Source organism: Pezoporus wallicus, unplaced genomic scaffold, assembly GCF_028554395.1.
Source record: "Pezoporus wallicus isolate ANWC-B61680 ecotype Strahan unplaced genomic scaffold, APGP_CSIRO_Pwel_v1 contig_13882, whole genome shotgun sequence".
Taxonomy (NCBI): domain Eukaryota; kingdom Metazoa; phylum Chordata; class Aves; order Psittaciformes; family Psittacidae; genus Pezoporus; species Pezoporus wallicus.
The window spans coordinates 110,488-122,420 of record NW_026642874.1 but is presented as its reverse complement, the minus strand read 5'-3'; the positions used below and the strand labels follow the sequence as shown (position 1 = coordinate 122,420).

At 62.2% G+C, this 11,933-nt stretch overlaps 3 protein-coding genes across 6 annotated transcripts; all 3 read right to left on the bottom strand.

Moving 5' to 3' along the window:
- On the bottom strand, nt 1-2,121 carry FBLIM1 (filamin binding LIM protein 1). 2 transcript variants are annotated; one of them, XM_057433014.1, is made up of 7 exons: nt 1,928-2,121; nt 1,437-1,570; nt 1,240-1,351; nt 979-1,148; nt 669-847; nt 460-577; nt 1-168 (listed from the first exon to the last, which is right to left on the bottom strand). In XM_057433014.1, exons 1-7 carry the CDS (start codon nt 2,109-2,111, stop codon nt 55-57), a joined length of 1,011 nt encoding a protein of 336 aa, XP_057288997.1. In that variant the 5' UTR covers nt 2,112-2,121; the 3' UTR covers nt 1-54. The 2 variants fall into 2 exon arrangements, with proteins under 2 accessions (XP_057288997.1, XP_057288998.1); XM_057433015.1 differs by lacking the exons at nt 1,240-1,351; nt 1,437-1,570.
- Nucleotides 2,122-5,167: 3,046 nt separating this feature from the next.
- TMEM82 (transmembrane protein 82) lies at nt 5,168-8,254 on the bottom strand. 2 transcript variants are annotated; one of them, XM_057433024.1, is made up of 6 exons: nt 7,581-8,249; nt 7,426-7,498; nt 7,005-7,179; nt 5,726-6,134; nt 5,406-5,593; nt 5,168-5,305 (listed from the first exon to the last, which is right to left on the bottom strand). In XM_057433024.1, exons 1-6 carry the CDS (start codon nt 7,648-7,650, stop codon nt 5,243-5,245), a joined length of 978 nt encoding a protein of 325 aa, XP_057289007.1. In that variant the 5' UTR covers nt 7,651-8,249; the 3' UTR covers nt 5,168-5,242. The 2 variants fall into 2 exon arrangements, with proteins under 2 accessions (XP_057289007.1, XP_057289008.1); XM_057433025.1 differs by lacking the exon at nt 7,005-7,179 and having other exon boundaries at nt 7,581-8,254.
- A 128-nt stretch (nt 8,255-8,382) lies between these two features.
- Nucleotides 8,383-10,928, bottom strand: SLC25A34 (solute carrier family 25 member 34). 2 transcript variants are annotated; one of them, XM_057433022.1, is made up of 5 exons: nt 10,398-10,928; nt 9,764-9,829; nt 8,927-9,079; nt 8,697-8,831; nt 8,383-8,632 (listed from the first exon to the last, which is right to left on the bottom strand). In XM_057433022.1, exons 1-5 carry the CDS (start codon nt 10,884-10,886, stop codon nt 8,432-8,434), a joined length of 1,044 nt encoding a protein of 347 aa, XP_057289005.1. In that variant the 5' UTR covers nt 10,887-10,928; the 3' UTR covers nt 8,383-8,431. The 2 variants fall into 2 exon arrangements, with proteins under 2 accessions (XP_057289005.1, XP_057289006.1); XM_057433023.1 differs by having other exon boundaries at nt 8,383-8,614.
- Between the last annotated feature and the right edge of the window lie 1,005 nt (nt 10,929-11,933).

The window sequence follows — 11,933 nt, the reverse complement described above, 5'->3', positions numbered from 1 at the left end:
GATGCACCCCGTTTGGTGTCCGGTGCTGGAAGATGGAGGTTGAACCACGGGGTTTTAGCAGGACGACTCGCTTCGCCAGCGGATGTGGCAGGACTTGCAGAGGAGGTGGTTGTCCAGGGGGTAGCACCCATCCTCTGTCAGCTCTGGTGACAGGGGTGTCCGGCAGCTCTGGGGGTGAGAGGGAAAAGGGAGGACACATGTTAGGGGTCCTGTGCCATGTTGCATCCTATCAAACCCACCAGCGCTTGGACAAAGCAGCAGACTCCATAAAAAACAGGAAAAGATGAACTTCTCCTGGCTAAGCACATTGTCCTTTTCACCAGATCTGTTTATCTCCCCATCTCCACCACTTGCAAGGTAAACTGATGGCACCCGGGGTGCTGCAGACCCCTTGGCTGTGCTTTACAAAGGCTCAGAGCCAATCCCTTGTGCTTTTGGGGGGCACCATCGGGGCCGTACCTCACAGCAGTAGCAGCTCTCGTGGAAGCTGCGTCCCAGGCACTCAATCTTGTAGGTGTCCTTGTCCTCGTGGGGGATGATGGGGCGCTCACAAGCGCTGCAGACCACAGCGTATTTCCTGATGGGAGCAAACGGGAGCAGCATGAGCGCTGTGGGGTGATGGGGACAAGCTGCATGTCACCAGCACTGCCATGCTCATGCTCCCCAACCTGTAGAAGTCGGCCACGCAGTACACCTCATCCTGCTCGTCCACAGCGAAGCTCTCAGTGCCGATGGCCCGGCCGCAGGCAGCACAGGAGAAGCAGTCAGGATGGAAGCCTTTGCCCAGGGCACGGACGATGCGCTCCGTGATCAGCCCCTGGCACTTGGCGCATTTCTCCAGTGTGGCCTGGGGTGGGGGGGGGACACCATGAGATCCCTGCTCCCACCCTCAGGGACCGCATCTCCTGCCCCCCCCCCCCCCCCCCCCCCCCCCCCACCCCCTGAGGGTGCTGGTTGTCCCCATGGGAGTACGGGTACCTGGTAGCAGGCGTCGCACATGGGACGCCCATCCTTTTGGTAGTAGCGCTGCCCGGCCAGGAGCCGGGGGCACATCCTGCAGGTGAAGCACTCGGCGTGGTACTGCTTCCCCATGGCCTCCACTGTCGGCTCCCGCGGCCCCAGTGCCTTGTGGCAGAAGGCGCAGATGTCTTCGGGAAGAAGGGAGAGGGGTTTGGTGCTGGGTGCCTCAGTTTCCCCAACTGAGGAAGAGCTCACAGTGCAGCTCCATCCCCACCTTACCTCTGGAGCTGTCCCTCTCTGGGTACCCTTCTGCATCCCGCCGCTGCGGCTTGCCGGCTTGCTCCTGGCAGAATTTGGGTGGCCTCAATTCAGCAGGGAGGGCAGAAGGGGCCTGGTGGGTGCAGGAAGACAATGGCATGTCACACTTATGCCCTTGCACGTGGGGAAACTGAGGCAGTGGTGGGATGCGTCCTAACCTGGAGGGTGGTGGGTGCTGCAAGGTCCAGTTGCTGCAGCGCTGGAACCAGTGTCTCTGCAGACAAGGGCTGGGGAGCTTCGGAGAGGACAAGGACCGTTGGGGATGAAGGCAGAGGGGCTGCTGGGCAGGTTTCTGTGGCAAAAGCCAGATGCGGTGGGTTTAGGGGGCTCCAAGAATGCCCCATTGCAATAGCTCCCTGACGGCTTTGCAGCAACACTCACTGCACCGACCTGCCCCAAAAGCAAACGCCACCGCAGCCGAGGGGACAAACAAGGCCGATAAGCACCCAGTGATGAAGAGCAAACACAGGCTGTTCCCAGCAGCCAGATCCATTCAGGGATGGGTGCAGGGATTTGAGGAATAACCCCCTCAAACCCCCCACATCCCTTCCTGCCTGCACACACATCCCTTAATACAAAGGAGACACAAAACATCTCCGCACCACCATCCTCCCAGCACCATTTGCAGCACCACACAGCCACCACTCACCTCCATTGGGCAACGCCGGGGGCCAGGGCAGCGGGGTCCAGGGGTGATGGGTGCCTGGGACCTTGTCCCCATCTGGCTGCAGCTCCCTTTGGGTTTTCTCCTTGGTGGCCACCTCCCTCCGCGGTGGCACCAGGGTGATGAAGACCGATGAAACCATCCTCTTCTCCGCTTTCCCCGACAGCATCGCCAAAAGCACGGACCTGGGTTTGGTTTTAGGGCAAAATGAGAGAGCAAAACCTGTGGGCACACTGGGAGCTCCGGAGGCCCTGCTGCCCTTCAGCCTCAGCCCGCCTCCCTCCTCGCCTTCCCGGAAAGGGAGAAGGAGCGAGTGTCCCCGTCCCACGTCACGGCAATAAACAGCCTCGTGCCTGGGAGGACACAGGGTAAAGGGTCCCGGTGAGGCAGCAGCCAAAATCTCCCATTTTCAGGCCCTTGTGGCCAAGCCCTGCCTGTTTGTAGGCCTTTTAATCCCCTTTATTCCTTCTTTTTGCCCCCATTTGGGATTAAGCTCCCGGTGGGCAACAGAAAAATCTCACTTTTCCTGTTAAAAATGGGGTTGCGATAGGATCTCCTTTTGCAAACCCTTTTTGGGAGTGTTCCCATGTCCCCTGGCTTCCCATTCCCTCCCTGCTTACCCCCATTTCCCTGCTAATGACTTCCAGCTCAGGGCATCCCCCGCTTTAGCATTACAGATGGGGAAACTGAGGCACAATGCTGCACATCACCACATCCCCCCATCACCAAAGAGGCCCCCGAGCATCGCCCAGCAGCACAGGCAGGATGCGCCTGATCCCGATAAACCCCATTTGGGCAGGAAAAGCAGTGTTTATTCAGCTTCCCAACGGGAAAAGCAGCTGGGGCGAAGCTTCCCCTTCCCAAACTGGATGGTTTGGGGGGGGGGGCAGGGAGCCCTGAGGCTTTAGCCGGGAGCTGCAGCAGTGAAGATTCATCCCCTTGGTGGATTGTCAGCCTGAGCAATACCTGTGTGACGAGCTGCCCGGTCTCATTCCCTGTGCAGGGCGGCTCCGCTTCCCCAAACTCCCTCTCACTGGTGCCAGTGCATCCTTTTGGGGGGGGACAGTCCCCCTGCGGTGGGTGCAGGGCTTCGGGATGCTCACACCGGTGACTTCAGCCTCTGACTCAAGCAGGGGAAGGGATTAGAAAGGGAACTCGAACCCAGCCCAAGCGGCTTCGCTCCCGCCCTCCCCGCCGGCACAACCCCAGCCGGGCTCCAGCACCGCCGGCCTTGGCCCAGCCGCTCAAACCCTGCCCGCGGGAGCCGGCGCTGCTCCTCCTCCTGCCCAGCAGCGCTGCAGGGGAAAAAGGGGGGGGAAACCGGTAATAATGGTGAAAAATCCCCCAAAAGTAAAAAAAACTGATCGCCGGGGCTAATGGGAACCATGTGCTCAGCGCGTTCCTCTTTGTGCCCGGCTGATGGGATCCCGGCGGCCCCATCGCGGCACCCCCGGTTCCCCCCCAGCCAGGGGCCGTCAGGGTGGTCGAGGCTTGAGGGGTGCACTAATGGGGTGCCCCCCCCCCATTTTATATGGGGTTCGTTCCCTTGCACGTAGCCCTGTCCTGGTTTGGGATGGGCCATGTTGGGAAGGGCCTTCCCGGTTTCCTGCGAGCATCGTCCCGAAATCTCCTGGGGGGGAGCCCAGGTGGGGCCGACAGGGGTGGGGCCACTTATGGGGCACCCCGAAATCCCCCCAGAATTAGGAGGGGACACGGGAATCTTACAAGTGACCCCCAACTCTGTGCCCTGCCCTGGGGACCTCTTGGAGAGCACTTCGAGGACACCCAAAGGAGAAGGGGCAGAGCGGGGGAACACAGAGCAGGGTGTCCCCTGGTCCCTTTCACAAGTGGCCCCACTGTCCCCATGTCCCTTACCCTGGGGTGGCCTTGCAGTCCCCCACAACCCCATCTCCCACCCCACCCCCCCCATAGCCCCTTATCCCATGTATGTGGCCCCACCATGCCCCCCCCAACCTGAGACTCCCAGTCCCCTTCATGGGGGTGGCTCCGGGTTCCCCTGTCCCATCCCAGGACGGCTCTGCAGCCCTTTGCCCATTACCTGGCGGGGGTCCCTGTCCCCTACCTGGGGGGTCCCCAACCCCATACCTGGACTGTCCCCTACCTGTGGGGGTCCTTAAGGGGGGGGGGGTCGCTTGCCCTGAGGTGGCCCCACAGCGCCTCGTGGGGGGGGTCTTGTCTCTGTCCCCTACCTGGGATCCGGTGCGGGTCCCTCCGTGCGCTCCGCGGACGCGCCCGGTGCGGCGGGGGCAGCGGGGGGGCAGAGCCGCCCGGCATCACCGCCCCTTCCTCCCTCCTCCTCCTTCTCCTCCTTCCTTCCTTCCTCCTCCTCCCGCCTGCCCCATGGCGAGTGGGGCGCCCAGTGCACCCTAGGGGTGTTCCGGGGATCCGGAGCTGTACGGGGCACCCTGGGGTGTCCCATAGGTACTTAGGGTGCCCTATAGGACATGGGGTGCCCCATAGGCCCCCCCGACTGCCCCATGCACCTCAGGGTGCCTCATGGACCCAAGGGTGCCTCATGGACCCAAGGGTGCCTTCTGACTGCCCCCTGCACCCCGAGGTGACCCATAGTCCCTTGGGTGCCCCTGTGTGCCCTGGGATGACCCATGCTCCCATCCTCACTCCTGGTTGTCCTATGGATATCCCCCCCCCCGTTACCCCAGGCCCTCTCAGGTTGCTGGATGCTCCCAACACCCCTAGGGTGCCCTGTGAACCACCCCATATACCCCTAGGATGCCCCATGTGCCCCCTCTATCCCCAGGATACCCCATAGTTCCCTGTACAGCTCCACATGCTCCGCTGTGCCCCCTTATGCCCCCAGGATGCCCAGTACACTCCCAGAACACCCCACACCACCTCTGTGCACCCCGCTCTGGCATGGTGGGACCTCAGCTCACTCTGCCCCTGGATTTTGCTGGAAAAACCTTTATTTCCCGAGGTTTACAAGCCCTTGGAGGCCCCTGAACTGCCACAGTGTGGCCCTGCAGCCACCAGGGCCAGGGCATCCATCAGCATCCCAGACCCACAGTGGGACCAGGGAGCCAGTCCCCAGCAGTGCCACAACCTCATGGGATCCCCCCAAAAACAGGGGATACAAGAGTCTCCCTCTGAGCTCCCCCACCCTGTGGGATGGGGTCTAGCACCTTCCAGGAGCCCTTTTTCCTTCGTCCCCATGGGGGACCTGTGATGGGGAGGATTTGGGGGGTGGGGTGGGTGGAAGTGTTTTTGGGAGCCAGGCAAAGCCACTTTGAGTCTCTGATGCCCAGTTACACCCTGTGTCCATCAGGATGCCGCCTCTGATCCCGATCTTGGCCGCCTATCCAACCGAGAATGCTGGGTGAAATCCTATGGGAGATGGAAGGAGAGAAGCAGAGAAGCCCCTCACCGTGGTCTCAAGGCTGCCACAGTCCCTCACTGCAGCGTCGTGGCGGTGTCACCACCTCACCTGCCTCCAGCACGCCTCCAGCATGACACGGGCATGGAGCAGGCACCACAGTTCTCCCAACAGCGAGATGAGGACGTGGAAGATGTCAACCCAGTGCCCAACGGTGAGGAGGAGGATGAAGAGGCCGCCCATGCGCACCAGCACCGTCTGCAACACCGGCCGCCTCCCGCTGCTCTGCTGCGGCTCCTCTGCAAGGACACGGCCACCACAGTGGGACCCTGTCCCTGCCCCACAGCCAGGGACTGACACTTCAGGGATGCTACAGATGCACCATATAGGGACATACCCCCCAAACCCCCGTAACTGGGTCTCCTCCTCACCTTGCATGTAGATGATCAGCAGCGTGTAGCAGATGGTGAGCGGCGTCCAGAAGCGGATGGCCTCCCCCGTGGAGAGGAAATCCCGGTTGATGAGGGCTACGGCAGCCAGGTCCGCCACGGTGAAGGTGATGGCCAGCGCCTGGCGCAGCAGGCGCGGGATGCGGTGCCCGGTGCTGAGCAGGAGGATGCAGACGCCGCAGTACTGCGCGGGGCTGTGCAGCTCGTACAGGGTGCAGACGTGCCGCGCCAGGCGCCGCGCGCTGCAGGCCAGCAGCCCCGCCAGCCCCGCCGCCAGCGCCAGGTTGCAGGTGCTGTGGGGAGCCCCTTCCAGCAGGAAGCTGAGGCCGCAGGACACGCCGCAGCCCAGCGAGTACTGGCACAGCAGGTAGAGCTGGGTGCTGTGGGAGCCCTGCGGGACGGGACACACTGTCAACAGAGCAGGGAGGGATGCACGGATGCGAGGGGATGCAGGGCTTCCTCCATGCTGCAGCATCCCTGTGACCCCCCAAGCGCTGGTTGCAGCAAGGGGATGCACAGTTGCAAAGACATGCCTCTTCATCCTCCCCACAGATGTTGCAAAGCAGTGCTTGGCTGCAGTGCAAAGCAGGATGCATGGCTGCAGACACACAGGCATTCAAAGTGATACATGGATTTCTCCATGCCACCCATCCTCATCCTCCCTGCAGGTGCTGCAGAGCTATGAGGGGATGCATGGCTGCAAAGCAGCAAGTGGTTTTCTCCATGCTGCAGCCCCCTGTAGCCCTGCAGATGTTGCAGGCAGCAAGGGGATGCATGGCTGCAGAGATGCATGCATGCAAAGCAATGCATGGTTTTTTCCATGCCAGCCATCCTCCCTGTAGATGCTCCATGCAGCAGGGATGCACAGTTGCAAAGCACTGAGTGGTTTTCTCTATGCCGCAGCCCCCTATAATGCTTCAGGCATTGCATGCAGCAAGGAGATACATGGCTGCAGACATGCACGCATGCAAAACAATACATGGTTTTCTCCATGCCAGCCATCCTCATCCTCCCCGCAAAGGCTGCAAAGCAGCTGGAAGATGCACAGCATCCTCGATGCTGCAGATCCCATATGCCTCATGGGTGCTGCAAGCAGCAGGAGGGGATTTATTTCGGGCACGCCACAGCCCTCATCCTCTCTGCAGGTGCTGCAAACCCACACACAGTCCATGCCCCCTCCCCATCCTCCCCAGGCAAACCCACAAGCGAGGCTCGGTTCCGCAGCCCCCTGTGCCTCAGTTTCCCCCGTGTCCCGTCTCACCTTGCCGAGGGAGAGCAGGGCGGACACGGCGCGCAGGGAGAACTCCAGCACCACCAGCGCGGCCACGCGGGAGCCCACCAGCGCCAGCAGCCCCGTCAGCACCAGCACATGCAGTGGCTCCAGCACCCGCCGCTGCGCCCGCATCGCCTCCTTCTCCGCCTGCCCCTCTGGGTCACTAGGGACAGCGAGGGGGACACTGAGCCGGGCGGGATGTCCCCTCCCTCCTCTGCCGCCCCAAAAGCAGGATGACAGCCTCGAGAGGTCCCCCGTGCTTTGCAGCAGGGAGAAGAGGGCACAGCCCTTGCCCTGCCACTGCCAGCACGCATGGGTGCTGCGAGCTGCCCTCCCCAGCAGTGGATCCCAAAGGCAGATCCATCCCAAAACCCCCTTATGGAACCGGGAAAGAGGGGCTGGTGCTTACTTCAGGCACTGGATGTAAAGATAAACCTTCAGGAGGCTGCAGAGCACCGAGACGGCGCAGGCACCCACCAACCCTGCAGGGAAAAGGCAGCAGCAGGTCACCGGTGTCCCTGAGCCATACCCAAGCTGTCCCCATGGACCCCTGGGGGCTCTCACCTTGTAGCAGCGCATCCAGCAGCGCCCAGCCCCATGTCAGCCCCGGCAGCCACGACCCCAGGGAAAACATTCCGGATGGAGAGGAGCCACAGCAGAGCCAGGGCCCGGCTCCAAGGTCCAAGGGGTGGAGGCCGGGAGCCTCCCCCTGGCTGGTAAATCATTGCTGGGGCAAGTGAGGGCAGCTGGAGCTCAGCTCCTCCAGCCAGGGCTCCAGCTGCCCCATGGAGGGGAAAATTAGGGTGGACAGAGGAGAGCAGCAATGGGATGGACACGATGGGGTCTGTGGACCATGAGCATTTTGGCCCCTGGCATCACCATTGTTCTTTCCAGCCTGATGCAGCGCAGCGTTTCAGGTCAGCCCTCGCTGAAGGCTGAGAACACTGGGGCTGTTCAGCCTGGAGAAGAGAAGCTACATGGAGACCTCAGAGCAGCTTCCGGTGTCTGAAGGGGGTTGCAAGGATGCTGGAGAGGGACTCTTCATCAGGGACTGTAGCGACAGGACAAGGGGTGATGGGTTCAAACTGAAACAGGGGAGGTTCAGGTTGGAGATAAGGCAGAAGCTCTTCCCTGTGAGGGTGCTGAGGCGCTGGCACAGGGTGCCCAGAGAAGCTGTGGCTGCCCCATCCCTGGCAGTGTTCAAGGCCAGGTTGGACACAGGGGCTTGGAGCAAGCTGCTCTAGTGGAAGGGGTCCCTGCCCGTGGCAGGGGTTGGAGCTGGAGGAGCTTTAAGGTCCCTTCCAGCACAAACCATTCTGTGATTCTATGATTTGCACCACCCCAGAGACCCTGAAACGACGCCAAAAACTAGAAAAACCCCTTTATTGACGGGTGCAGCAGGGCCGGGACCCATCCTACAGCCCCGGGGGCTGCTGGTGCTGCACCATCTTCCTGAGCTCATCCCAAAAGAAGAGGCTGAGGACGGTGTGCGGGCCGAGGCGGAGGTAGACGGCGCCGATGCCCTTGTACAAGCCCAGCAGCCCCTCTTTGCTGGAGATTTGCAGGATACAATCCAAAAACCCCCGGTAGAGCTTGCCCTGGGGAGAGAGGAGCCCCTGTGGCGCATGGATCCTGGGAAAAGCCGTGTTCCCCACCATCCCCTTCCCCACATGGCCTTACCGTGCCGTCGGCATCCACGGGCTGGTTGTAGAGCCGGGTGCTGATCACATCGAAAGGCGTCATCGTCACCGCCACGGCCACGCCGCTCACCATGCCCCCCGCCAGCACCGCGGCCCAGCTGCCCTCCCCGAACCACTGCGGGAAGCGGTGGGCATCAGCTCCTCCCACCAAAAACAGGGAATGGGGGGGATCATTGGATCAATGGCTTCCGGATCCCGCGTTGCCCTCACCTGGTGCTCACAGACCCAGTCCTTGGCGGAGGCGAAGGTGGCGAGCTGCGCGGCTGAGCCCACCGCCACGCGGGGCACGGCGCCCGTCACCCCCCGCCACAGCCCTGCCACCCCGTGCTGCCTGTAGATGCTCTCGAACGCTCCGGAGATGCTCTGGGAAGTGAGGAAATTGAGGAAAAATGGGAACAGCGCATCCCTTCCAATAGCAGCCTGCAGTGCCTGAAGGGGACTACAGGGATGCTGGAGAGGGACTCTTCATCAGGGACTGGAGCGGTAGGACAAGGGGTGATGGGTTCAGACTGAAACAGGGGAAGTTCAGGTTGGAGATAAGGCAGAAGCTCTTCCCTGTGAGGGTGCTGAGGTGCTGGCACAGGGTGCCCAGAGGAGCTGTGGCTGCCCCATCCTTGGCAGTGTTCAAGGCCAGGTTGGACACAGGGGCTTGGAGCAAGCTGCTCTAGTGGAAGGGGTCCCTGCCCGTGGCAGGGGTTGGAGCTGGGTGAGCTTTAAGGTCCTTTCCCACCCAAACCATTCCATGGTTCCATGATTCTATCCCACCCTGGCACAATTTCCCACCCTGCTGTGCAAAACCCCCTTGGTGGCACGAAGCCACCGTGGCTCTGTACGGGTGCCAGCGGTCCCGTGGGGTGCCCAGATCCAGTGTCCCAGCTCCATGTTCCTGTCACTCCCTCCCTGTTCACTGTTATTTATAGCATCTCTACGGGCCAAACAGCAGCTTTCAACACCCAAAATAGCACCGTCCCCACCGGGTCCTGCTGCGTGCGTGGCCACGGTGCCACCAAACCATGGGTGCCCCCCCCCCAAGACCCCACTCCTCACCTCATGATTGTGCTGGTGGCCCACGGCCACTGAGGACAGTGTCTGGGCTTGGAGGTGGGTCTTGACCTGGGGGGACACACAGATGTGTGTCACAAGCCCCCCCAATCCCCACTGGGACAAACCGTGGGTTCTCCCTCCTCATCTCTTCTCAGCAGCTCTTGGGGTGTTCTGAGCCCCTTGGCAGATGTGGGGTGCCCAGATGTGGTGCCAAGCAGCACCTCCAGACTTTGAACCCCCTGTATTCACCCTCCCAGCCTGCAGCAAAAGGATCCTGTGAGTGCTCATTGCAGCCCTCTCTGAGCTCTGCAACCCTAAAAACCGGGGTGGGGGGAGAAACACCCCAATTCCCTTATGAGGGAGTTCTCTGCTCAGATTTCCAGGAGGGGAGGGATTTGGGGGGGGGGAGAAGGGGGAGTTTCCATAAGGGAGAGGGGAAAAGCATGCACAAATCAGACCCTCACTTCGGGGGGTGAAGCAGCGCAGGGCAGAAGGGATGCGCCGAGCGCTGTTCGGAGGCTGGGGCCAGCTCCAGGGTAGCCAAATACGTTCTATTTTATGGGGGGGGGGGGTTGTCCCCAACACCTCCCCCCCCCAAACCCCCCAGTTCCTCCCGCAGCGGGGCAGAGGCACTCACCAGGTACGCGGGGCTGCCCACGAAGGCTCCCACCGCCCCGGCGATGGCTCCGGCGGCCACGGTACCCCCGGGGTACCGCGTCCAGCCGGCGTCCTCGGCGTGCGAGTAGCAATAGAAGCGGACGCCGTTCATCAGCCCCTGGTAGAGCAGGCTGGCGGCCAGGCCCTTCTGCAGCCCCCGCAGCCCATCGGCGCGGCACACGGCCCCCAGCGCCCGCAGCACGCCCCGGTACGGCCGCGGGTAGGTACCGGGGGGCTGCAGCTCGCCCTGGAGCTGCAGCCGCGTCTTGACCACCTCCAGCGGGTTGGTGAGCACGCAGGCCAAGCACCCGGCCGCGGCGCCCAGCACCAGGTCGGTGGCCGGCGGCACCCCCCCGGCTGGGGAACCCCCTGAGACGCGGGGTCTGCTCTGGGGGGGGTAAGGGAATTCATGCAGGGAAGCGGAGGGGACCCCAGGGAAGGGTGCGAGGGCCCCGGCACCCGCCGCCATGCAGCACCTGCCCGCGGGGATGGCCCCAGGCTCCACCTTCCCCCCCCCACTGCAGGGAAGCACCGAGGGGAGCGAGCGCCGCCTCCTGCGAACCAGCCCCCCCCCAACCGGAGCCACCCCCAGTTTGGGGAAGGGATATGGGGCAAAGGTCAGGCCTGGGGGGGGGGGGGGTGGGGGGTGTGCGTTTCCCCCCCCCCCTTCCCGCAGCCAAATCCCAAATCCCGCCCGGGCGTCCTCGTCTCACGTGACCTGGCGATTCCCGACAGGGAAAAAAGGGCCCTTTCTGCGGAAAAGCGGCGGGAGGGGGGGTCCGGCTCCCCCCGGTGCGGGCTCAGCAGCGGCCAAGTCCTGGCGCTGGTTCCGGGGCTTGCGGGGGGCTCTCACCCTCCTCATCTCCCCCTTCCTGACCCTCGGGGGGTGACCGCAGTGGTCTGAAATCAGCTTCCAAGGACAAAAAGCAACGGGGCGGTAGGGGGGGGTCGCTGTTGTCCATCACTGCCCCACATTCCCGTCTCTGGGGCAACCTGCTCCAGGGATCACTGGGGATGGTGGGGAAGGAAACACTCCCCGTGGCTGCCCCATAGAATCATAGAGCAGTTCGGGTTGGAAAGGACCTTAAGATCATCCAGGTCCAACCCCCTGCCATGGGCAGGGACACCTCACACTAAACCATGGCACCCAAGGCTCTGTCCAACCTGTCCTTGAGCACCACCAGGGATGGAGCATTCACAACCTCCCTGGGCAACCCATTCCAGTGCCTCACCACCCTCACAGTAAAGAGCTCCTCCCTTACATCCAATCTAAACTTCCCCTGTTTCAGTTTGAACCCGTTACCCCTTGTCCTGTCACTACATCCCTAATGAAGAGTCCATCCCCAGCATCCCTATAGCCCCCCTTCAGACACTGGAATCCTCCCAACCCTCCCTGCTTTGCTTTTGAAAGGCAAGGGAGAATTTATGGGATGCTGGTGGCTGGCCCTGTGGCTGTTTCTTTCCTTGTCTAGACTGGGACTATCTCCTGCATCACAGGAGATCAAGATGGATAACT